The 27,349-nt window shown below is 41.6% G+C and overlaps 2 protein-coding genes across 12 annotated transcripts in view; both read left to right on the forward strand.

The window, feature by feature from the left end:
- Window positions 1-4,106, forward strand: part of htt (huntingtin) — a 32,079-nt gene extending 27,973 nt beyond the window's left edge. For all 9 annotated transcript variants that reach the window (XM_058639771.1, XM_058639777.1, XM_058639773.1 and 6 more), the window contains 2 exons: window positions 807-967; window positions 1,851-4,106. In XM_058639771.1, coding sequence (XP_058495754.1) covers window positions 807-967; window positions 1,851-2,064 — 375 coding nt within the window. In that variant the 3' untranslated portion in view covers window positions 2,065-4,106. The remainder of the gene's footprint in view (window positions 1-806; window positions 968-1,850) is intronic.
- A 2,442-nt stretch (window positions 4,107-6,548) lies between these two features.
- Window positions 6,549-27,349, forward strand: part of rgs12b (regulator of G protein signaling 12b) — a 49,097-nt gene continuing 28,296 nt past the window's right edge. For all 3 annotated transcript variants that reach the window (XM_058639931.1, XM_058639932.1, XM_058639933.1), the window contains exons 1-5: window positions 6,549-6,676; window positions 8,688-9,976; window positions 10,497-10,736; window positions 11,334-12,344; window positions 17,692-17,811. In XM_058639931.1, coding sequence (XP_058495914.1) covers window positions 8,897-9,976; window positions 10,497-10,736; window positions 11,334-12,344; window positions 17,692-17,811 — 2,451 coding nt within the window. In that variant the 5' untranslated portion in view covers window positions 6,549-6,676; window positions 8,688-8,896. The remainder of the gene's footprint in view (window positions 6,677-8,687; window positions 9,977-10,496; window positions 10,737-11,333; window positions 12,345-17,691; window positions 17,812-27,349) is intronic.

Below are 27,349 nucleotides of genomic sequence, written 5' to 3' on the forward strand. Positions count from 1 at the left end.
ATTAGGTATTTCTTTAGTTGTTTCCCCTTGTTACTGGTTGTCTTCTTGTTCTTGGTGGGGAGCATTACAGAGAATTCTAATGAAGTCCTGTCTCAGTAAAGTTGCTACTTTAGCAAGCCAGGCCTTTTGTTGTGCAGTCAGACAATAGGTCGTCAAGACGACACAAACTCAAGCAGAGACACTGGGTTTCAGTTATTCTTCCTGGAATCTAACACAATAGCAACACAACAGAACCAGCATTCTTAGGTTATATTTGAACGTAATGTCGTTCTGAATGTTTTTCTTTCCAAACATTGGAACGCTGTTATTTCTAGATCTGTTGTGGTGGTATTCAAAATTAGGATTTAGAAAAAGGAGGGCACTTTATGTGATGTAAAGAGCAGTCAATGTCTACACACTCATTACTCCCAAAATACCATTTAATACCAACAAAGATGACATTTTAGGCTTATTCTCGCCCCTCATACAAAGAGAAAATACTTCGTTTTTTCTGCTTGACTGTGAGTCAGTTGGTAATAAAGACTTGAATAGAAAATACTTAATTGTTATTGTACAGAGAACTGAATTAGTGGTTCAAAGAAATTAATACATTTTGAGAACTGGTGTGTGGACACTTTCTGCGTTTTCTCTTTGTCAATCCTTCCCAGCACCTGGTGCTTCATTTTGATGTGCCTACTATTGCACATATTCTTCATCACTTCCTGTGGTGAGCAATGAACCTGAAGTGATTTCACTCCCCAACATGAAAGTTTCCCTTCTTTAACTTTCCTTTCTCCGACTCTTTTTTGCTGTTTTTTCATGTCCAGGTTTTCCAGACACTCCACGCCACAGGTCAGTCGTCTATGGTGAGGGACTGGGTGCTGCTGTCTCTGTCTAACTTCACTCAGAGGACACCGGTGGCCATGGCCATGTGGAGCCTCTCCTGCTTCTTTGTCTCTGCGTCCACCTCTCAGTGGATCTCAGCCTTGTATCCTTGCACCAAAAGTTTATGATGCTACACTTGAATAACTGCCCTTAAGAATGTATTCTTTGAACTTTCGCGTAAGGTGTAGTTAGGACTTGTCTCAGCAGAGGGCGCACATCGGCAGAAGAAGCTTCACAGGGGCAGAGGGCGGTACAGCTACAGTCGCATATTGCTTTTTGTTGTTCACTACTTTCCAATAGAACTGAAACAGAAGTACAAAAACGAAACAAACTCTCTCCTCTGGGTGTAAAATATTAATAATTATATAAGAGCCTCATTTGTTTGTTAGTCCAACATAACTTATGTGTTGCTAATGCACAATGTTTCAAATGTAAACCAAGAAAAAGAAAGTCATTCAACGTTCTGTTAAGGAAAATGTACACAATTTGTGACGGGGATGGGGTTGTTGGTTTTTAGCAGTATTAGTCATTACATTACTGTATTGCTTTTGTAAGTGCAATTGAAAAGTGATGCACAACAAGTCTAATTAGGGTTCGAGCAACAAGGTTGCAAGAACCCTATTGAAACTGGAAGGATTATTATTATTATTATTATTTGTAAGTGAATCCACTTTATTGAAACAAATTAGGAGTCAAACTTCAAACATGGCATTTTCTGCAGTTTATGTTCCTTACAACAAATCCCTTTTCTCGTAAAGGTGGTAATACGTACAATTTTATTAAACATTTGGCTTAAGTTCATCACATTCAGATGGGAAGATGCATGTTCATAGCAGGTCACCTGTGTGTCCCTCCAGAGACCTGTGACGAGTTGGTTAAATTATGCAAACACGAGTTAATAGCAACCATTAGTCAGTTACAAGATTAGCTATCTGATCGTTTGTGTAAAGTATGGTCTTTTTTTCCCCTTAACCCCCTTGTAACAGACTGCCACATGTCATTAGCCGAATGGGCTCCAGTGAAGTGGTGGACACCAACCTGTTCTGCCTGGTGGCCTTGGATTTTTACCGGCACCAGATTGACGAGGAGCTGGACCGCCGGGCGTTTCAGTCCGTCTTTGAGACCGTGGCGTCGCCTGGCAGCCCTTATTACCAGCTACTGGGGTGTCTGCAGTCAATCCACCAGGATACGTCACTCTGAGATGAGCAGAGAGGTGGCGGGGGCACCGAGGCGTGCGCAGAGAAAGTGGAATAATGCGAGAGATGTGGCGGGGCATGAAATTAGATGGTAACGTGAACCTCCCCTTCACCTGTGACGGTGGAAGAACAGAATGTTTTACGACTAGAACTTAGAACTACTGATGTGACCCACGATCAATTCAAAGGAATTGGTTTTAAAATAAAGGGGGTCGGGGAGGGGGGGTGGAATTTGTCACTTTTAGCCTATAAATTGTACTGAGGGTGAAACTTTGAATCCTCAACACAGATGACAGCACCTTGAATATTTCCTCCCACCCAGCACCTTGAATTAAATATACATATATATATATATATACACACATACAATACATAAAGATCAGTTTAATCAAACACAAAATGTATTGTGCTGCCAGGATGTGCTTCAGTCAGTATTTGATGTCAGTAAAGTACAATAGAGGAGGGAAAAACAGAACATATTTACTATATTGCATTTATTTTTCAGTGCATTTTGTCGGCGTGAGTGAGAGAGGTCTGCTTAAATTGTTAATAGTTCGTATATTTAAAGATGGTTTTATATCTGTGGTCATTCTGACACATTAAATAGTCATAGTTGTGTGTAAGACTGATCACTAATGGCATAGTTGTTGTTTTTTCCCATGATGATTATGGAGTTTGGGGAGTAGTTGTTGCTATGAGCTCTTTACACAGCAGCCATTTTGAAAAAGTCAAAGGAATGATGGCCAAGTTCGGTTTAGCTTCCTCGGTTTCAGGGTGCGTGCCGGCTCCCTGTCGCTCTGTCCCTGACTTCTTGGAAGTGTCGGCAACATACGACATAATCAGCATGGCTGCTGTGCATCGACCCCATCATCGCTGCAGACGTCGTGGACGCTGTAGTGTGGACAAAAAACCAGGCAGGTGAATATTGAGCAGTATAAAATCTGGTTTTAACAGTTTAAAGGCCCATGAATATTCACCCACAGTCAAGAGAGTTTTTATTTAACCAGTCGCAGAAGAAAAATCATTTTATATTGTTTACATCTGCCTAGTTCTTTGCTAGTGACCCCCGTGCACCTGAATGATTCCATCTGTTGATTTACTTTTATTTTCTTTTTTAATTCTCAGGATGTAAGATGTGACTATTGTTGTAATAAGACTGGATGTTATTCACAGTTGTCTTCGAATGGCGTTCCCTTTGTATCTTGTGTAAAATTGTAAAGTAATATGGATTAATACGAAAGCCATGGTGCATGATTTAAGAAAAAAGAAATCCGAGCTGTGTAAAGATGAGATGTTAAATAGACACATAATGTGATGCCGTTTTTTTTTTTTTTCTTCTTCTTTTGTCCGTCTGAAACAAACTCTCACCAATATGAGAAATGAAACGTCAGCAGAGCGCCGGACACACACCAAGCTTGTTTCATGAAAGACTGACCTCCAGTTTGCCAGGGAGTGAGCTGGACATTGTTGCTCTGTACATACACTTGCCTTAGATTTAAAGAAGAAAAGAAAAAAAAGACTGAATATATATATATATATATATATGTCCTGTACACTGAAAAGCTTGAAAACAAACGCATGCTTACTGCTATTTTCGTAATAATTCTGTTTCTGTGGGCTACGGTTGCCATGACTGTTGTGTGTGTGGGAGGGATGCAACACAATCCAAAGGGGAGCAGCGTAACCTTAGCAACCAATAGCAGCTTTGACAAATCAACAGCAGAGTAAGTGTAGTGCAGTTTACTCCATGTGACGGCCGAGGTTTTTTTTGTTTTGTTGTTTTGTTTTCGTTGAGCTTTAAGTATCGTTTTGTCTCCGTTAAAAAAAAATTGGTAAAATTAAAAATGTTAAGTCTTTCATCGTCTTTGTGCCGAATAGAAAAGACATCGAGCACTTGAAGATGTCCTCATGCAGAGGCCTACGATACATGAAAGTAAAACCATCCCATCAGTTTATAAGAAATTCAACATTTAAAGCCAGTGTGACTTAATTTCCTGTGACTGTGTTATTATAATGTATTCACACAATAAATGACTTGAGTCCTCAGCAGCTGGTATTGATATGACAAAGCAGATTAAATGATTGTTATTATTGTAGACATTTGTGTCGTAAGAACAGACGTACAATGGAATGGCAATGGAACTTCTCTCCCCCCCCCCCCCCCTTTTTTTTTTCTTGACCACAAAATGGCTTTTCTTGGTTTTAAGCATCCACTCCAGACGTCCTGGTGCTCTCTGCAGGAGGTAATACGATTACCCAGAAATCTCCACTGGTTTTGGGAGTTGGGGCGTGGACGGTTGAGGACAAAGTTCATGTTTGACTAATGAAGAGTGATGCTGAGGATAATCCATGAATGAAAAAGAAGAAATCACCATGTTTACTCTTCTTACACCTGCCTTTATGATTGCTTCTGTCATCTAAACAAAAACAAAAAAAGTTTGACCCTTTCCAGAAAGTCCATTTTACAGATGCTTGTAATAATATGAAGGAGATAGAGAAGTATTTCATCAGGTTACTTTAATATTTTTAAAGAGATTAATTACTGCTAATGGTTTCATCGTAGAAGTTAAATAAATTATTTAATGACGTGAAACATGTTCTGTGAGTTACAGTTTTTTTTTTTAGAGACGAGCTTCACAATCTGACCAATCGTCAAATGCAGGATCCACAGGATGTGTTTTTGTCTAACATCATCCAACTGTGAGTTACATTTATCACATGAATGTATGAATTATTGTTTATCATTGACCCGGAAAGAGGCTTTTACATGGAGTCCGGTCAGCTCTACAGAAGCTTTACTGTACAGTAGCCCACAATGGACAAACTTATTATTTTACATTTCAAACTTTTTTGAACCCCAAAAAGAGTTTTACATCACTGAGTTCTTTCCATAACTTTACCCCAAAAAACTATTATTATTATTATTTTTTTTTGTTCTCACTTTGATAGTTTCAAACATAAATAATTCTCCTAAATTATAATCTCCTCTAAGTTTAAATAATGTCTGAGTGCAAACAGGAAAAAGTGTTTTAGAATATACAATATCTACAAATTTTAACCTAAAAGCTCCAATGAAAAACTGATTATCGAATGCAACATATAAATTCACTAACAAATGTTGCCAGACATTACACACTGTACCTTTTTAAAAATGTTCTTCTACATTGACCTTGGACCTCACTGATCTTTTACATGATCTCCTTCTCACAGTTTCCTTTTTTCCACTCAGGTTACAGTTCCTTTTCACAGACACTGTCCACAGTGTGAAAACTCATAGATCCTGGTTTGTAAAGCACCCATTAGGATGATTCATGATTAAAGGGCATTAATAGGATTAGTGAGCAGCTGCCATATGTTCACAAAGCACTGGAATCATGACGGCACCTGCATTAAGCAACTGTACATAACGACAATGTTCTTTTCAAGGATTTATGTTGTCATCTGTGTGACTTCATCCTGAGGAAAATGTCATTTACAATGTGTAATCACACGAAACTCGTCTTTGGCTGGAGAGTAAATTAACAACAATATACTGTATATCACAATATCGTGTTTAATAGTAATACAACAAAGTTTATATATGTGTGTGTGTGTGTGTGTGTGTATAGACAGTGTTGTATAAAGTACCTGAAAGGGATACTTGAGTAAAAGTACAAGTATCTTACCAGAAGTCACTTTTTATTACTTACATAAAAGTCTTAAAGTATATGACATTTACTGCTGTACTAGATTTTCTACACTAAAGTTTTAGAAGTAAAAGTGGTAATGGCAAGTTGTCTTTCAACTAGGAGGTTGTGGGTTTGATTCCTGGCTTTGCATGTTCTTGAGCAAGACACTTAACCCCATGGTGCAGCGTGTGAATGTAGTGAAACTATAGTGTAAAACAGCTCGTATACAAATACAGACCATAATACCAACGCTTCTTTTTCTGATTCTATTTGGTAGAAGTGAGTAACAAAAATAGTTAGGGGAAATGTAGTGGAGTAAAAGTTTCTAGAAATATAAATAAAGTACAGAAACATTAATTTTGTACTTATGTAGAGTAACAAAGTATTTGTACTTACGTATACGTGTGTATATATACATTGTATTTAGTTATCTGACATTTATCACAATGACTAGTATAGATAAAAACTAATTTTAAAGTCTTTTATCACACTAACCTTCTTGGCTGTGTCATCCAACCCTAATACAGACTTTATCTTTAATGCTTTATAACATTTTTCTGGACCTTATAGCAACTGTTTTCTAAATGTCAAATTATCTTTTAAAATGAAATCAACAGGTAAGATGTTTTTATTATTTTATTATTATAAAAGTGGTCATTTGACTCATATTAGGTGTGTGGTAACTCTTTCTAATGAATGTTTTCTTATATATAAATACAGTAAATGTGTGAGTGAGTGTTTGAGGTCTCCCCCCCCCCCCTCTGTTATCCTCTCTAAACACACCTCCTCCCTCTTCCCTCCTTCCTTCCATCTCCTCCTCTTAAGGCCACTTCGCCAGATGGTGCTGCCTTTTCTTTTGTTTACCCATCGTCTCTGAGTTTACCTAACCGACCTTAGTTACTCAACAATGGGAACAGCCCGTGCAGCATCACCGTCGCACGATGACAAGTAAGTCTTTTTGTCTTTCTCAAAGAAAAAAAAAGAAAGAAAAAGAAAAATCTGCTGACTGAATTCAGCGTCCACCTCGTACTCAGCTGTCCCTACTTTCACAAACTTTGACCCTTTTTTTTAGCCAGATGTTGTCGTTTTTATTGCTCGTTTCTCGCGTGTGTAACTGATGTATTTATGATTTTACTGTGCTTGTGAAGAACTTTGCGTGGAAGTGTAAACACGTCAGCCAACGTGGACGCGCCGCGCTGTCGTCAAAGCTAAAGTGTTGGACACCTGTGGAAGTGTCCACTACTGTTCAGAACTTTTTATTTGTGATTTCTCAATCTAACTTAGCCCCAATTTATCCGCACACAACTGTTCGCGGCTGAGTGACAGCCCCGAAGCCCAATGACAGCTCGCGAGAATCTGTGTGTACCCTAGTTGCCATAGCGACAAACCGACATTCCAAGGATGGAGGAACCGGGGGGGCGGGACTAGGATTCAAGCACGGATGGATGCACTTTTGGACACCATGTAACGGCAAGAAAAAACTATGCTTTTATAGCTTTCACGAGTTGACAGAAAGACGACACGTATTTATTTGTGTAGACGAACACACGCGGGGCCACTGGTGTTTTTTTAGCCACTTTATTCAACTTAAGTTAACCAGCGCTAACTTTGTTAGCACGCAGAGCTAACTAAGCTAACGGTAACGCGATAGTAAAAAGTTAATATTTCCTTCACTCAGTGAATGTCGTAGGCTCCTGGCGAACAAGTAGCTGTTATTAACCGTTAGTGTTGTGTCGATAATAAAACGATACGCACGTTCAAAACGTTAGAAGTTGTAGGATTTGTTGAAGTCACAGAGGAGTTGTAGGCTGTGTCTGTCAGTCTGAGTTTACCTGCGATGTCTGACAGGTGTGAACACACGTTTGTTATTGGCCAGAGCTTCACTCTCCGCCCTGCACAGGTGTGCTTACACCAGGAGTATGTGTGCAACCTGCAGGGTAAAAAGAGCCATGTTTGCCCTCGCTCCACCCAATATAATTAATATTATATAAGATAATAACATGTATAAAGGTTTTTATACATACAAAAGAGTACTCAAATATTCTACCACTATTTTGATAAGATTTTACTTAAGTGCAAGTATAAGTACTGGTCTAAAAATGTACTCAAGTTAAAGTAAAAAAAAAAAAAGTAGCTTGTTTAAAATGTACGCAGAGTAAAAGTTATACTAAGTTACTTTTATAAACAAGGTTGGGGTTCTTTCTTGTGTCATGCAAAAAGGACAAGGAACACGCATCTCACATGAATTGTTTTTAATTAAAGGAAAACCTTTACAAATTACAGACACTAATCTGATTTGAAAAACGGAACTGACGATTCTCGATAAAAGTTGTATCTGAGTCACACCAACTGAAAAACATTGTATATGAGTAATTTCAGCTGTGTAATCTGAACAAAGCCTCAATGTGAAATCCTTGCTGCACAGCAAAGAGGTAAAACTGTGTTATATACAAGTCTCCTTAGCTGACCTTCTGTGGTGAAAGTATAACTATTTGGAGAGTGAGATGATTAACCTGCATTTTACTTGTATCCTTGTTTTAAAGTCATGCCACAAATGTAGGTACACCTACATTGTGAATTACACATGCAGATAAATCTGGACTCTCAAATAATTTGATTTGATCACTTCTCTGCTTGAAGAAGAAAATGGAATCGGGGCCAGAATGTTGACAATGAAAAACAAGCAGGAAACCACCCCGTCTATCCAGATCTCCTCTGATCCATTTCAGTATAACGGCATGGTCCTATAGTCACATTATCTCTGTTATCTATATTTTTCTATATGCATACATACATTTTCAAAGGACGGTGCAAAATAGATCAAATAAAGGTGCTAAATTCCATGAAGATAATATGTTTGACATAAGAATGGCATAAATGAATGATTGAAGCTCAGGTGGAAACAATGACAAAGTTCAACGTCCTCATAAGTGACTTGTCCTGTTCTGCTGTGCTGCAGGTAATGTGCTTGTGGGCTGGAAGAGCGAATGACACCAGGATGGGACGGCTAGCGATACTGTGCCAGAGCTGAGGCCTCACTCTCACCCGCCTGCTGCTCATTTTTCCTAACCACTCGATAGCAGACAAGGCAAGATCTGGATATTCCCTGTGTTCCTGCTTGAGCAGAGCCTAGGGACGTATAATGATTAACTGAAACGTACAGAGTTGATGGACACCAGAAAATTACCTGACACGATGTTCAGGCAAGGAGATGCATCGTCCAAGAGGCGCCCGTGTGTTGGGAGTGGGCTGACGTTGCCCCAGCCTCCTCCAGTCTCCTCCTCCGTCCAGCAGGGCCGTATCCGTGCTGTGGAAGTGGCAAGAGGGAGATCGGGGTATGGCTTCACACTGTCAGGCCACAGCCCATGTCTCCTCAGCTGCATCCTGAAAGGAAGCCCTGCAGACTATGTGGGCTTGCGCTCTGGAGATCACATCCTCTCTGTCAATGACATCAACGTCTCTAAGGCGTCACACGAGGATGTGGTGAAACTGATTGGACGCTGCTCTGGCGTTTTAAAACTGGTCATCGCCGAGGTAGAACGTCCCAGGCGACACCATCACCACCACCACCACAGTCGCCATCACAGCAGCAACACAATGGCAACGTCTCACCTGGACTCGTGCTCTAGCGATGATGAGTTGGACGGTTTCTATGACAACAGTGCCAACAACAACAATAACAGTAGGTCAGGTGGTGGAGCTCGTGGAGGTTGGTACAAACCCAAACTGGACTCTAAGCAGCTGGGCATCAACAGGGCAGAGAGGGTGGTCGCCGAGCTGCAGTCTGGAGGAATTTTTAACATGATCTTTGAGAACTCCAGCCACTCATCCAGTAGCTCAGACAAGGAGAGGCCCAGAGTGAGCTCATCATCCAAGCCCCGTCCGTTGTCTGATCCAGAGTTCCCACCATATCGCAACTCCTCCCGTTCTCAAAGCAATCCCAACTTACTCTCTGAGGAGGAGATGGCCCAAGTTCTGAATGACGATTCGGTCTTCCTGGACTCAGACTTCCGTCACCTCAACCTTCAGTCGCACGAAGAGCAGGATGTGGATGTAGGAGATGGGGGCGACTTAATCCTAGAGCCTGGCGACGGCATCCTCAATGTGGGCATGATTGTCGGCTACCTGGGCTCCATTGAGCTGGCCTCCTCTGGGACAAGTCTGGAGAACGACAGCCTGCAAGCAATCAGAGGCAGCATGAGACGCCTCAGGGCAGAGCAGAAGATTCATTCATTGGTTCTCATGAAGGTGAATGTTTTTAATACGCATCTGAGGATAATGGCTTGTAATATTTTATCCAGTAACAAAAAACAATCCCATGAAGGTCCAGTGTGTATGAGCTGGTGACATGTTAGACTACAGATTGTTTGTCCATTTGGGCTTTAACGAAAGACCCTTGCTGAACATACATGTAAACATGTAAAAGGCTTATTTCTAAGACTACAAAAAACAAAGGATGTTTATATTAAAGTTTTATGATATGCTTATTCAAACTTATTATGGTAGTTTATTAAATTTCTGCCAACAAACCCACCTATACACCCTGAACCTTCAATTTAAACTGAAACTTCCTTGTAAGCCTTAATAATTTATCTTGTTTGGCCTCAAATCCATAAAGAAATGTTCCTTTTTAGTAATTACATCAGCCATACCAAGTTGTATTACATTATTTTAGCAGTGTAAATTCATATTATTGTTAATAATGCTACTGTGATTGCCTCATTATTTTCCTGGTATAAAGGACTATGCATTCATTAAATCCCACCAGGTCATGCACGACAGTGTGCGCCTGTGCAGCGACAGAGGTCAGGTCCTGGCCACCTATCCTGCCGAAAAACTAGCCTTCAGCGCCTGCTGCCCTGACGACCGCCGATTCTTCGGCCTGGTGACGATGCAGGCCACGGACGACCATGACGATCGTCGCTTGATCAACGGACGGGACGACGAGGGCAGTTTGAGGACTTCCTGTCATGTGTTCATTGTGGACCCAGACCTCTGTCTCCACCAGGTAAAATGATGACGATGATATAAATGCAATATATATTACAAGTATTACATGTTTTTGCTGCTGTTTACTTGGTAAGCAGGTGGCATATTTGTGTAAAGTAATTGCAAAGGCCGATTGCTTTGTCAATAGTTTTTTTAACCCAATTTAAAAAAAAAAATTCATGTCATCACATTGAACAGTTATTGGGGCGGGGGTGTTATGATTTTTCTTATCTGTCAATTTTCAAAGTGCATACAAAGTGTTAGTGATGCAAAGAATTCAGAAACATTTTAACAGCTGCATTTTATGATCAAAACATATTTGTAGCTTGCAGACGAGTGCAGATTCCCACTCTAGGGCTGCAATGATTATTTCCATTAATTATTGTCTTGTTGAATTGATAAGTTTTTTGGTTCAAAAAATCTCAGATAATTATAAAAAGGTTTGTTGTGATGTTTCCTAAACCTCAAAATCATAATATATTCTGGGTTGTGCACAAACCAAATGAATGAGAGTAGCACAGAAACCAAAACCTATTAACATTTAAGATCACTTAAGTCACTGAATGTTATAATGACTGACACTCTTATACTGACTGTGATGGTGTTGTTTCCTCAGGTCCACTTAGGTGTAGCCAGGAGATTTGGTTTTGAGTGCACTCCTGACCCAGACACAGGGGGCTGCCTGGAATTCCCTCCCAGTTCTCAGCCCCTCCTCCAGTTTGTCTCCGTTCTCTACCGGGACATGGGCGACAACATCGAGGGGGTACGAGCTCGGGCCTTCCATGATCCTGACAACGATGCCCAACAGAACCACAGCACCAGCAGCAACAGCGACAGCGGGATTGGCAACTTTTTACCAGAAGAGAAGAGCAACAGAGTGCTTTTAGTAGACCTCGGTGGTCCTCCTAATCACAACCACATCTCTGGACCACGCCACTGGGACAGTCCACCCTCCTCCCAGCAGGCCTGGAGTCCCACGCTGGGGGCCGCAGCCCCTCTCCCACCTCCTCCCCCTCCTCCTCCGCCAGCTCTGAGAAACGGCCACTATCGTCATGATCCACACCTGGCTGACCTTCCTCACCCCCTCCCCTTGCATCACACTGACGTCCCCGGCAGGCACTCGCGAGGGGTCCACCCTCACCACTACCCACCAACGAAACGGGGTGGAGCTGTGGGGGGAGGAGAAAAGAGAGGGGCTGGAGGAGCAGCAGGGGTGGAGCCGCAGCGGTGGCTGCCAGTCCATGTACTGAGGGACTGGCGTCAGCAGCACCACCACCACAGCCACCTGCAGGGCCTGAGCAGCGATCAGGAGTCATATGCTGAATCCACTGACGGATGGTCATCAGCCAACTGCAGCACCTTGCCCCCACCCATGAATAAGATCCCGGCTGATCGATACCGGGCGCCACTAGCCCCCGGAGACCGCCTGCCACCACCTGGAGGCAGCCAGCCGCCGCCGCCGCCGCCGCCGCCTCCTTCACATCCCCAATCCCACACCCACCGGCTGGCCGTTCAGAAAGATGAGTGGGCCAAAAAGCTGTTTGGTGCTGGAGACAAGGAGCGGCCTGGTGCGGAGAGAAGTGTGAGAGAGAAGAAACGAGGGAATGCAAAGGAGGGAGAGAAAAAGGTACCTTTTCTATAAATTCATTAAAGAGTTTTAGTTAGAAAGAATGTCGACTTGGGGGCTCACTTTTCTACCATTTTTATTTTTTTAAATCATCACGTTTTCCACAATAGTGCATTCAGTGATGTCTTGCACTGTGCCTCTATGTGGGCTGTGGGTCTTTTGGAAGAGTTGTGTTAAAAGTGACCATGAGATGAGAAGCCAAGGCAGCAGGTAGAATCCCCCATCACACCCATCTGCTGTGGAAATTTACTCTAACTAGAGTACATCCAAGGCTTCAGTTTATTGAGGCTATAAATCCGTCCGTGTTCATCTACCTGCTCACCGTCACATTTTCACTCTCTCTTTCTCGAGGCCTGGAAAGTTGACTCGAATGAACTTATTTAGTCCTTAAATGAAAGTTCACGTGTCAATGAGAAGAAGTTTTCTGTGGTGTAGAAAGTTGTAATGAGCAATAATCACAACACCTTCACACAATCACCAACTTCCCTGTGCTCTATGTTGAATAATGCCAACAGTCAAGTTGGCTGAGTACAAATGGCTGAGTTATTTATCCCCAGTGCTCCAGTATCAGATCATTTATTATGCATTAGTCAGACAGCTGCCTTCACCTGAAAACCACCTGTTTCCCGCCTTAATGAGAGTCGTTGGAAACAGAAGACGAAGCTTTGTAAAATAGTTATTTTAATTAGGCATGGGCATGAATATTATATTTTGTTTGATTGTAAAACATCAATCGGTTAAGGCAACTATTTGTGATTATATTAAAAAAATACAAAACCGAACACTTTTTTTTTTTAACCTAATTTGTGGTGCATTTAATTACTGAAATGCAGAAGTTATGAATTTTTTTACGTGGGTCATTGAATGCATCTTGTTAGCGGTGGAGTTTGTTGTCGCTTCTTTTTTTGGAGTGAAGTATTTCCCGTAAAAACCTGATTTAAAGTCTGTCGTGGGGTTGTACGGACCTGCTGCGAGGGAGAGTGTGGTGTGTGTGTGTGTGTGTCTGTAAGGAAATGTATTCAAATAATTCAGTGCACATATACAGTATATGCACCTGGTACACATTTGGATGTAAACCAGTCGTATCCATTGACGCAAATATCTGATGCAAACGCTCGTATCTTGATTCATATGCGATTTATTTCCACATACGAATGAGGCTTGAAACAGATCTGACATTAGGAAAAGATCTGAACTGGGCCACTTGCAGTTCATTTTAGTACTTATATATTTTTAATCACATCACATTTCATTTCTGACTCATTATAAACACGGTATAAAAAGGATTAGGTGACACGTAATTGTGTGCAAGTGTCTTTGAATGCCACATGGGGGCGCTGTTTCATCATCTAAACTGCCTCATGCGTGTGCTTGGTTGGTTGTGCTTGGAGTGTAGTGTTTTGTAGCCGACTCTTCATCTGAACACCCAAAGTAGACACGGTTCGTGCGACTTGAACTTTGGAAACTCCATGTAGAATTTTTTTTTGGAATTAGGACTGACACAGGAACAAGGATCACCATAAATGTTAATATTTAATAAAAATGTAATTTAGTGATCTCTGGCACTTGTTTTTCTGTTGCAGTAACTGTTTTTTTTTTTACAAGAAACAAGTCTTTTTGTTTGTCTTTCTCTTTGGTTTTTATGTTGACAGCTGTTTTTATTGTAAACAGGAAGGATGCCTCAGTTCTGTGTGCGTGTGTGTGTGTGTGTGTGTGTGTGTGTGTGTGTGTGTGTGTGTGTCAGCGAGAGGGGACATGAGGAACTGATGAGCGACTCAGATAAGAGCTGTTAGTTTTCCACTTAAATTTAGTCTTTTGAGATGTTTCTCTGAAAACACTGTGGTGTGGCCACGCCCAAAGCTGCCCCAGCACCGCAGAGTTAGATCCACGTGTTATCATTTTCTTTTGAATTCAAATCTCAGCGTCTCACACAGACTGATGTGTGTTTGCATTATGCTTCAATGTCATCATAAATAAGACTAACCAGGTGAAACAGAGGTCATGTGAGAATTAGTGTCTGTATGTTTGTGTGTGTAACTGAGGGTTCAAATCATTGTTATCTGACACACACGCACACACACAGGTTTGTTCAGCTATCTTTTGAAGGACATGCGTTGACTTCTAATTATTTGGATGACCTAAACAAAGTGTTATCCCTAACCAGTTCATATCTAACCGTAACCTAACCACAATTCAAATGTTATCCCTAAAACATAAACAGGAATGAGGTTCTGCCTCATTAGGACCAGGTTTTGGTCTATGCGTGAACTACTGGTCCTGACAAAGTCAGTGTTTTTTTTTGCCAGAAACTGTCCTAAAGAGGTAACAAACACAATTACACACTCACACCTTCTCTCACACACACACACACACACACACACACACACACACACACACACACAGAGACAGATGGAGGTGTGACTTTGTTTCTAGGCAACACCACTGGTCATCTACTGATGAAATGTAGTCAAGACCTGCTCTGAATACACCAGTCAGATTCAACGATAACCGCAATTTGGCCTCCGGAGAATGACTGACTCTCTGCATTGATTAATTACTCATAAGTTTGCTAATTATGTGAAAACGCTCCTCTTTGCTGCACAGCACAGTGTTGTGACATTTATTCTCAGATCGCTTTGGGCAGTTTCCCATGCCTTCTTTAGTCAGCAGTTCATGGCATCACGTAGCAGCTGGACAGTCTTCACTTCATTTGAGAGGGTGTGTGTGTGTGTGTGTGTGTGGAAACCCAATAAAGTGGCAGGAGCAGCACCTGCTGTGGTCTTCTGCAATAAGGTTCAATGTTTTAAGCATTCAAAGATGATCCTCTGCTTACTTGGTTGTAAGGTGCCCAAGAGAATGTTGTGTATGAAAATCCCAGTAGATCAGCAATTAGACTAATGGAAATACAGTATATATATATATATATACACTGAAACATTGTGATACTTCTTTAATTAAAGCACCGTCTCAATGCATCAGAAATATTCTTGATAGTGGTTTTGTGTTTGTATTTGAGCCGGCTTCTAACAGTTGGCAGCAGGCACTGATCCATTTGACTCTCTCCCCTGTTTATGTATATAACATTATGATTATTATCATTATTGTTATTATTATTATCCGCTGCTCCCTTCTTATTCTTCTGTTACGTTTGTAAATTGCCTCAGTTTGTTAACTTATTGTCAGTTGTCCTTTTATTGTCCTTGTTGTGTTGTCTTTTTTGTTGTAAGTGTATTTACTCAGAGAGTGGGGGGGGAACCTTGTGTGTGCACTCATACTTGGCCAATAAAGCTGATTCTGATTTTTACTATGAGAATTTTTCTTCATTCCTTTTTTATAATATCCCAATATATGGCAATGTAGCTAAACATCACTCCCATATTGCTGTGACATAATAGTTTTTAAGTTAAACTGTTAAGCAGGTGTACATAATAAAGTGGCTGGTGTGTGTGTGTGCATGCTTGAGTGTGTGTGTGCATGTCTATCTGATTAATATACTAAGGAAACTCAGGCTGAACTGTCATTATAATCCATTTTGAGAGCACAACGTGCTACTTTCTTCGATTCAGCTCTGCGGGTTTTGTTGTTATGATGTCCATCTCTGGTTTGTGTGTCAGTGTGTGTGTGTGTGTGTCCTTGCTCTGCTACCCAGTGCCTGCAACGCTAGCTGTTGGAACACAGGACTGCACATGCCTGTGTCCAGCATGTGGAATTTAACATTTAAGTGGAAAAAAGGGTTAGCGTGCATGTCTAACGGGGGAAAGCCTCAGGCAGAGTCGCACTGATCTCTTCATGTAGGATTGTTGAAATGCTGTGCGTTTTTTGTGTGTGTGTAGTGGGTGTCGTTCGCACTTGAGCATTTAATTTTCTATCACACCTCTCCCACCAAACACACTGACACATACAGGTGCAAGAGGGAGAGAGAGAGAGTGATGCTGTTTATGAATATTCTGTTGATCAAAAACCAGTCTGAACTGGATCATGGTTTGGACTGTTTCGGATTGTGCATTGCAAACAAACATGGCAGGAGTTCATGCAGACCTTTTGAAGTTAATGTGATAATAGATCCCACTGGTGCACAGCAGTGTTATTCAGAGATTGTTATTTAACACTGTCCACACTCCAACAGCACTGTAAACACTGTACAGACTTGTTGCATAAATTATAAGATACATTTTGGCTTTAATTGTAGGGTAGAATAACTGTTGTCCAATGAGCTTTGAAACCTGATTCTTAAGGTTAATATCAACACCAATAGTTATATTACTGCAGTGTAAAACTCTTAGATTTGTTTATTTTTGCTAAAATGACCATATAGTGAAATGACTTTTTTGCAAAACCTTAGTTTCACGTCGTCAAGTATCTATCATTCATTATAAAAGGTACGTCTAACAGTTACAAAGTAAAGTAATCTGTGCTGTCCTGATGGAAAAAACACATGTTTAACCGTGATCTTGGCTAATATACATTAAATGGACAATGAAGGACAATCTTAACTCTCCAGCATCCCAGGGCATTTTGGACAATCCTATGCTTCCAACTAACTAATAAATACATCATCAAATTCCTATAGTGCTTTTCAGGTCACTTCAAAGACACACAAACCCACAAAATAACAAAACAAAGGAGGACAGTAAAAATAAATAAATAATATTAAATAATGCCAGTTTAGAAGGTCTGTAATGAGTCAGAGTTCCTGATGTGTAGTGGAAGGGTTTTCCAGAATTTAGGGGCTCCAAGTTTGTGGCAGCATTTTGAGGCGCTTCTCTATTCCAACATGGTTGTGCCACAGCGCACAAAGCAAGGACTATAAAGACATGGTTTGACGAGTTTGGTGTGGAGAAACTTGTCAGGCCAGCACAGAGCCCTGACCTCAACCCCCCCCATCGAGCGCCTTTGGGATGAACTGGAACAGGGATTGTGAGCCAGGCCTGACCTCATCAATGCTCAAATTCCCATAGAAACACTTCAAAATCTTGAGGAAAGTCTGCCAAAAGTCTGCAAAAGGGAGGACCAACTCCATATTGAAGTACTGTATATGTATGTATTCATAATTCTAATCAATTCAATGGATTGTGCTGAATAGCGTCCACAGAGCGCTCCAACTCGTATCTTTATCTTCTCAGACGACACACTCCTCATCTGCTGTTTGTCATTATTTGTGTTGGAAAGTCGATTGTGAATTGTGTGTTATTTATTGACAAATGAGACAAAGTCCCTAAGAATCTGGCAACCTCATCATCAGCTTGCCTTCCTGAGCGGTGGCTGCTGCTGCCGACCTTCTATCTACAGTACTTACATTGTGTCATGTATGTCATGCATGAACATGTGTGCGTCTCTCTTCCTGCAGGGTGGTCGGTTCCGTGGATTGACAATGGGTTTCCCTCCTCTCCCCCAGCGCTCGTCAGCCAGGCGCTCCTTTGGACGCTCTAAACGACTGAGCCTGGCCCGCTCCCTGGACGACCTCGAGGTACGAGCGCACACATGTGCACACACATGTGCACACACATCACAAATTAATAGATGTTCATACTTTTCATCAAGCTCAGAGTGACTATTGCTTTATTTGAGACACGCTTGCGCCGTCCGTCTCTAATAATAGCAGCTGACGAGCATCATACATCCTCACATGACAGGTCAGTTCTCTTCTCACGTCACCATGGCAACATATGCACAGCCATGGGTGGACAATGCTTTCCTATATAAAGAGCAGCAGACGTTTAGATCTGGATTAAGACACCTGCACCAGTGTTTATCGGCCAATTTCGTCTTGTATAGTCATAGACATGACTATGCTATGCTTTAAAATAATATTAAAAGCTTAGATATTATGCTTTAAATGAAAACTAGCTGATCTGATGTTTAACTTAACATAGATTTTTCAAAAATTGCAGCAAAAAGAACAAGATAATGGAAAAGGAAGAAACAGAGAGAAATATGGGGATTATATTAATAGAGAAAGGAAAAGATAAAAAACAAGAAATAAGGGCCACACAGTGTTGGTTGGTTAGCATTGTTGCATAACAGCAAAAACGTCAGCTGTTCGAATCCCAGGTTGAACAAGGTCTTTTTGTGTGGATTTAGCTTGTTCTCGCCGTGTTGTTGTTGTTGGGCTTTCTTAAGCTTTTCCCGGTTTGTCCCAGAGTAAATTGACATGCAAATTGGATTTAATTGGAGATTCCACATGAACTTTATGTGTGAAAGTGAGTGCGGGTGTCCAGATTAGCCACATTTTGGCTGCTGTCACTTGAGACTGGAAATAAAAGCATTTCTGTGAACAAGTGCAGCATGTCTATACTGTGAGAGGAATTGTACTTTCCGTCTCCTTTCATCTGTAGGAAATGACCTGGAATCCAGTCATTTGAGAGCCATGAGTTTCCCCTAACAATATGCCTATTTAGTTCTTCCTCTTTAATGAGAAAGTCTGCAGAGGCTGCTCCAGTCATCTACACAGAAGAGAGACAATGGACTGCTCTCATGGTTACCACTGTAATTGTAAAGGTTATACTGTATGAATCATAACTGAGGTGGGATTCTGATCCGTGGTGTATAATTTGCAGAATCTGTACATTACATATTCTTATTTGTAAGTTATAACCGTGTGTGTTTGTGCACAGGTCAAAGCAGAGTTTTGTGAACATGGTTGTGTGCACAGTTGTCGTTTTGGTCTGAAGATAAAGATCAGAAGAAAAGTAAATGTTTCCGCCATTTAGTGGCCACTGAGGCAGTCTGGGAGCAGATAAGAGGATCCTGGACTGTCATATCAGCAGTGAGTTTTATTTATATTCTGTACATTTTTGACATTTTTTCTTTATTGAACAGCACAGTAGACGGCGACAGGAGAACGGAAAGAGGGAGCAGAAATATTACATGCGGAAAAAAACCCCATCAGGACTCAAACTAGTTTCAAGTTTTGCATAGAACACAACACAAGTGCACAAACGTCCATTGTTGTTTGGCTTCACGTCCAACCGTAAATAATTTGTATTGGTAATGTGATTAGGACGTGGCTACACGTTGTGCTTTTCCTCTCTTCATTTGCATGTCGCATTGTGTTTAAACGCGTGATGAATGAACACGCATTACAACAAATAATAATGCCATTACAGTCGTTCTCCACTCATCGCGACACAGTCAGTGTGTACTGTAAATCACAGAAGTCGTCAGCCGCTAATGTCGGAGGCATCAGTGCATTTCTGCACACGTTTGCACATCCCATTATTATGCGTGTTTCATACAGGGGCAGATATTTCCTCTGTCCTATTGCCAGGGTGTCCCATGGTTTCTCTCTTCTCTTCTGCTCATCACCCTTTCACCCTCGCTCCCCTCTATTCTACCTTTTTCTTCCGGTCGTTAGGCCTTTTTCTCTCGCTGCACATGCGGCAGTGACGACAAACAGAGAGGGCTTTGTGTTGTGAGGGGGAAGGATGGTGAGATTGGTGTGTGTGTGTTTGTGCTTGTATTGGTTACCTCTTAAGGACATTTTGCTGGCATGGAGTTTTATTAATTAAAAGGGCAAGAAATACGAGTGTTTGTGTGGGTATCTTTGTGAGCACCAAAAAAAAACATATGGGGTGAGGACATTTTGGGAAAGTGAGGACATTTTTGGCTGGTCCTCACGTTCTGTCACCACTTAAAACGGCTTTTTTGGGGATTTAAGGCTTGGTTTTAGGGTTAGGGTTAGAATTGGGTTTAGGGTTAGGGATAGGCATTTATGGATAAGGTTAGGGTAAGGGTTTATGGAATGCATTATGTCTATGGGTGTCCTAACTATGAATGCTGCACAAATGAGTGTGTGTGTGGTGGGGACCAGTGGGGTTTTAAGTGTTACCCTGCACCTCTAATGAGCTCTGATGAGCAATAAGCTGACATTCTCCTCGTTAGTGAGGCCTCAACACATAAGCAGTACACACACATACACACAGCTGCACAACACTCAGGACAGTCACATAGTGCATTCCCTTGCCCCTTGCCCTAACTGTAACTATCAACTATCTAAACCTTAACTAAACTTAAACTTAACGTAGACCTAATTCTAACCCCAAAACCAAGTCTTACCCCATAAACAGCCCTTAAGAGTTGTGACAGAATTTGAGGACCAACCAAAAATATCCTCACTTTCACAAAATGTCCTTGATTCCTTGTTTATTTTTTTTAGTGTTCCGGTCCTCCCAGATGTATATACACGCGCACACACACACACACACATAAATATACACATTATTCTTCATACATGAAGAGATGTGCATGCACATACACATACACAGTTCAGCCGAGTAACACAACCATGTTGATTGCACTTTAATTGCACACACACACACACACAAGCAAACAGACAATGTCTCATGACAACAGTGAGGAGAAGAGTCGTACATATCGTGTGTTTGTCTGGATTACAGTCACTCCCCTACAAACGGAAGCCAAAAGGGATTCTGTTAGAAGATCATATGTGTAACTTTGTTTGAAAATACTGATGTTTAAAACCACAGCAAGCTATTTCGAGATCACTGTCAGCAAAATAAATAGCTGCTAACTGAATTAACTGCTTAAAAGGACACTGACGCACACACACAAAAAAGATTCTCAAGTGGTCCTTGAGGGTTGAAATGCAGATAGCAAGGTGATTGTGGGTGTATTTGTGCCCATCTGGCCAAGCTATTTATTGAAAACTGACAATGAAAACACAGACAAACAGTAATTCAGAGGTCGAAAGCACAAATATAAGCACCAAACAACACACACCGCAGGCTGATTGCAAGTCTGATTGCTGCAGTTTGCTCCATGAGCTGTAACTTAATGATAAGTGAACGAAGGGGAAAATATCTCTCCAGTGGAGCTCAAGTGTTGCTGGGAGAGACAATTCCAAGAAGATTTCTATCGCACCACTAAGAGGGATGTTTTATCAGGGCTGGCAATGTTCTCTGTAGGTTTATTCTGGGCATCAGAGCTCCTCTTTCTCTAACAAAGAAACAGTTTTATTATGAATTCAACTAAGCTCGGAGGCACTTTTGTAAAGACATTAACTGTAAAACTCTTTAACATAACCATAAAACATTCATTGACCATAAGTGAATGTTTCTTATCTGCAAACAGTAGAATGTAAGCCTCCACTTTTTTTTAATTGACCACAGTCGCGTGTGGGCTGTTCATTATAAAAGCTGAAACTGTGCTGCATGTTTTGGAAAAACACTGTTGTCGATGACTATAGTATCACTTGGTTTACTCAGTGTCTGAGTGTAATTACTTAATTTGAGTGTACTTATTTTTGTGTGCATGACATGTCCAAAGCTAAATGATTTAGAGCCCTACTGGTAGTGTCATCCCCCCGGACCAATACAGTCTTGGGGAAATAGTTGTGAGTCTCAGCTGATCTTGCGCACAAACATGCATGAAGGCTGTAAATCTAAGATCTGACAGTTTCCACTCAGCTTGATTACCTAAAGTGTTTTTTCTTTTAACTGTTTGTTGAAACACTTTCAGTTGCTGAGGCTGCACGCACCTCTGCAGTGGACCTGTCAAAAGTCTTCATCTGTTGTTATATTCAAAATCCCAAACAATTCATATTCTTTGTGATTGTGCAAGAATGCGACCTTAAATTCAGCTGAAACTAATATGTGTTTGCAGAGGTCGCAGTATATTTTAGTGAGTGTGTGTTTCATAGTTATCTTATTTTATTCTAACACAAATAGATGGTGTGTCCTTGGAGATACTATGATAAAAAGGTTTAAAGTGAAGGTGTATTATTACATGAAGCTAAATATTTTCCGAGAAAGTGTATCAGAGAGAAGAAAAGAGTGTTAGCTAACCTTGGTTGAAGTTTCCTGTGTTGCCAACCCCGACTAGTTGTCCACACGATCCATCAGATTCCTCTCCAATGTCAGCCATCTACTGTATATATGAATGCCTCTCTACTGAGGAATCTTGACTTGCTTCTCATCTGGTTGAGATGTTTTTGAGAGGGGTATTGTGGCTTTTTAATGTCGACATTGTTCAGCAACTCCTACACTTAATCAGCTAGCTTCTCTGCTGGCATCCACTTTTTTGGGGGGTAGCCTGGAGAAGAGGTCTTCCGACAGTCTGCAACCTTCAATGAGTTTTCTGACCTTTAACCACAACCCTCTCTGGTTGGTGGGTATGCAGTGGTGGCCAGCTCACTGTGGCTCTCCTACTGGCTTCCAGCTCATCTCTCGTCTTTTGTGCCATAACCAATAGGAGGCTCTTTCAGCTGCCTATCCCAGCCTCTGAATAGCTTACTTCTTCTCTTGGCCTCTAACACTCATCCTGGTTAGCAGATTCCATGCAGTTTGTGCAGAGAATCCGCAGCAACCCACCTCCACTGGGAAAATCCAAGTGTGCCAACCCTTGCTCCCTGCAGTCATCGACTAGCTCTTGGTATTTGCTGGCTTTTCTCCCTGATGCCTCTTCACAGCCCTCTTCCCACAGCCCACTCACTTCAACTAAGATGATTTACCATCCCACTTGTGACCAGATAACCACATCTGACCTAAGGGTAGTGGACAACACAATGTTTAAGAAATGGAGCTTTCTTTCCAGGTCAGCTTTCATGTCCCAAACTTTTTGCTGACTGAATTAGGGAGGGCTTGGTTGTGTTCTTCTTGGTTCCCTATCTAATAGATGTGATGGCTCTAACCTTGTTCTCCATTCCTGCACCAAGATGTCTGCCAGAATAAGATTCACTTTATCATGGTGCATCCATACCTGCCTTGGGTCAAGGCAACCCGACAGGATGTGTGTCTCTCTGCATACCACTTCAGTGCAGATTTCAGAAATCTGCAGCTCTACAGCTCTCAGTAGAAAGGATATCCTCCTGGTTCTTCCACTGCTGGAAGTGAGCTGTCCCAAGGCCATGTCTTCCCTTACATGGTATTGCTGTGATGTCCCTTGTTCAGAGTGGACACTGCTTCTTCAATGAAGAAGACCTTGCTACAATGCCAGCTTCTCTGACTTGTTCATCCATGGAGTTCCGATAGGTCATGGAGAGCCTGCATTTCACCACCTTCAACTCCTCCACCAGTGAGGACAGGGGAGCTGTGCTTGGCCAGATCTTACATAGAAGCCAATTGATATGCAGCTGGGACACCCCAACCACTTCTGTCTGTATTTATTTATTTTCCTCTCCTCCTTCCACTGTTAATTTCCACCACCTCCTGAGTACTTTGTACCATTTCTTGGTTACTTTATAAAGTATACCGCTGGGTCTGTGTGCCGAGGCTACTCTTCCATTTTCCACCACCTTTTGTATCTCCTTTAAGGATGTTTGTTTTTTACACGTAGTTAAGTTTTTGGTTCATCTGCCGAGCCAGGAAGATGTTTTTAATCTAAAAGGGTCTTCCTGTCGAGGTCACTGAATGTCCTCTTTATAAATTCCTCCACTTCCTCCTTCTTGCTTAAAAGCCTCCCAGATTTCGCTTCACCTGATAAGGATTTAGTGAAGCCGTAGGGGTATTGATGAATTGGGCACACTGTTTCTGAAGCTATTTGCGTCGCCTTCTGATTCTCTCTGCTCTCTGATAAGCTACATCTGTAGACTTGATGTTAATTCACTGATCCCTTCTTTCTCATCAGCTTTGGCTACTTTTAACTGCTTCTTCAAGGACTTGATCTCCTTTCTCAGGCATTGTCAGTGGTTGACAAGGGGTCTACTTTTGTTTTTGCTTTTCCAGCAAGGTTTGCCTCCAGGATGGCTTCTAAATCCTCCTCAACTTTGGACCATTCTTTGTTTTTGGCCACTGGAGTCATTCACTCAAAGGTTTGCTTTAACTTTCTGAGGTGGCCTGAAAGCTGGTCTGGGCCAGTGTTTGGTTTGAAGAAGAAGGTGCTGAGAGATCTCTAGTACGATGGTGTGAGTCCTGCCTGGAGTTCACCTTATTAGAACACATCCAGAAAATATGGGAAACATGTTTACAGTTTTTTTTTAAAAAAACCTCAAGTATTAAGCGTGACCTACTTTTACACAATTGTATGATCCTGGCTCTCTTAAACCTGGAGTGGAGCCCTAATTAATGTTATTGGTAAAACCTGTATTTGTCCCACTATTTCATGTGGAATATATGCGTTTAATTGGTTGAAAGTCTTTTGTTCCCTTTTGTTCAACAACTAATTTACTGTCACTGCCTGCTTGCTAGTCCACACATTAACAGTACAAAAAAAATGAATTGCCCAAATTGATGCAGCAGCAGCTGAGGAGTCTGGTGAAGAGGCAAGGTTAAAAAATAATTGCTTTCCCACTTATTTCTACTTCATTCCCTCATTTGTGAGAGTTAGTAGGTTGATCTTAATATGTAAAACCGGCAACAAAAAAAAATTATTAAAAAATTGATGTATTATATCCTCATATGACACACTTTTCACATACAGCTGACATCAGTGTTGAAAAGCAGTGTAAATAAACTGCTGTGATCGGCTTTAGCTTCATGCTACCTGTAGACTGGAGTGAGTCATATGGACACTTTTGTCTTAAATTGTTTATTTCTTGTAGTTGGAGGACCTGAATGTCCTTTTTGACAGTTCTTCAAATCATTTTCCTGAGCTGTTGAAATGTCTCTTGACGGTCTACATTGTGTTTTGCTGGGGGGGTTGACACTGAATGCCTCCTGTCTGTTTAATTCTTTCATGGTTATTTATCAGCATGAAATGTGAGTGAGACACTTCACCCCCTGTCCTCAGCCCCAAGTCAAGTAGAGGACGGACTGGCAGATTGTGTGTGTGTGTGTGTGTGTGTGTGTGTGTGCATGAAAAGGGTGGTGTTGATGAGTTGAAGCATGTTGAGGAATGCAGTTAACTCCAAGTTCTGTTTTAATCATCATTACAGGTATCAATCATCCCGGAGGACGACAATTTACTCTTCTACTCGTACACGTTCTACGTCTTTCATTTTCTGTTTTCTCCCATCTGCCCAAGTCACTTCTCAATCCTCTAGAACTGAACATATAGCTTTCCACTTACTGCATCCATCGCTTGCTGTTTGGCTTCAGCTTTGCCCCCACTCCCCCTCGCTGTCTGTTTACTCTCTGTGCCCTCAACATGCTTAGGGCATACTAAGCAGATGACAGAAGAGAACTGAGGACAACACATTCACCCCAGTGCTGGTTTTTGTGTGTGGGGGTGTGTTCCTTAATGGTGAGGGGTCTCCCTCTGCAGCCATGCCTGTGTGTGTGTGTGTGTTTGTGTGTTTGAGTGTGTGGGCGCGCATCTCTCAACCCACAGCAGTGTGGGTGGAATAGAAATTATGCGAGGGTGGGTAGAAAAGCAGAGAAGGAGGACGGGGGGAGAGGCAGGGCAAGGGAGACGATAGAGAGGGAGGAGGAGGGGGATGTGAGAGGGAGAGCGAGAGGGAATAGGAATCTATCGACAGCGACATTCTGTAGTGGTTTGAAAGCTATCAAGCTTTGCTGCTTCATCTCTGACCACACACAAAACACACACATACACACACTCACATTCAATAGCTGATGACAATGTGTGCTGAGGGGAGCGCTCACATGCAGTGCTGAGGATTACTTGTCTCTTTCTTCATGGAGCAGCAAACTTTGAGTGTGGATTCTGTGACGACCGCTGATTCAGTGAGTAAATCAGCTGTGTGTGTGTGCGTGTGTGCAACATTCTGTTTCTGCATGTGTGCATGCGTTTTACTCTTCATATATGTGGCGCATGTAGCCAGTGTAGTTTCTGTCATATGTGGTCTACAGAACACAGTCAGAGACATTTTATTCTAATATTGCTGGAACAGATAAAAAGGTTCTTGAACTTTTGCCATCCTGAATTTAAAACCATATTAAACTTTTATTTTTTTTAAAATTTTATGCTTTAAGCTTTATAAGTGATGTGGGGTGGGGTGGAGTGGCTCAGTGGTTAAGACCCTACCTTGTGTACCAAAGACATCATGGTCGCAAGTTCGATTCCACCCCTAGCTAATTGTACTTGATTCCATTGTAAGTCGCTTTGGATAAAAGCGTCTGCTAAATGACATGTAATGTAATGTAATTATAAGTGTTATGAACTTGATCCTAGTTACTGCTTGTCATCCCTATATTCTCGTGCTTCTTTGGACCTGGCCGTGGATCATTATCTTCCACCACTTGTTCATTTCAGATAGATTCAATTGAACGCATTGGAACTTTGTTAACAAGGCCTCGCTCTGGAATGACAGATCATGTGATCGGTGCAGGCCAATCATTAGGCTGCTGTGTTAAAGGGAAACCTGTTGATTCTGTGGTTTAGTTTTTGCTATTAGATCAGTTCAAATAAGGACACTTTTTTATCTTTGTCAGTGTTATGTAGTTGGTTGTGCAATGAGTTTATGGGGTCCACCATATTATGTTTTCATGTTGTCTAAATGGTCAATAATTTATCGTTATGTGTGTGTGTTTGTGTGTCCGTCCGTGGACGAGTGATAGGTTTTTTTTTTGAGTGGTGGAAAACAGCACAAGACATTATTTCACTAAACACAGCAGTGAGAAAAGAGCAGCCTGAAAGCCCTTTGACCTCCCCCCCACACACACACACTCACATACGCACACACACGCAAACGCACACACACACACGTAACACACAAACTCCCATTCATATAAGTGAAATAAGTGTGGGGAACCTGCACACTTATTTCCTCTTCTATGTAGTACTGTATGTGCATTCTTGCTGTGTGAGTGCGTGCATGTTTGTGAGTGCATGTTTGTGTGTGTGTGTGTGTGTGTGTGTGTGTGTATCTCCGTTCCCCTCGTGATATACCCTGGGAGCAGTGTGTTGGGGAGGGAAATCAGATGATGACACAGGATCAACGCTGCTCCTGTACATGAAACACCTCAGGTGGCCAGGAGTCTGATGTGACTCCTGATGATTTAAAATAGACACAAGTGTTTTGTTTTTTTTATCTTCATCAAGTGCCAGATGGGGTGTAGTTTACTGCATCAGCTCAATCAAGCAGTGTCATATGATTAGTCAGTCGCGGGTTGTTTTTTTTATTATTATATTGACTCTTAGATACCAAG

The sequence above is a fragment of the Solea solea genome, chromosome 10, assembly GCF_958295425.1.
Source record: "Solea solea chromosome 10, fSolSol10.1, whole genome shotgun sequence".
Lineage (NCBI taxonomy): Eukaryota > Metazoa > Chordata > Actinopteri > Pleuronectiformes > Soleidae > Solea > Solea solea.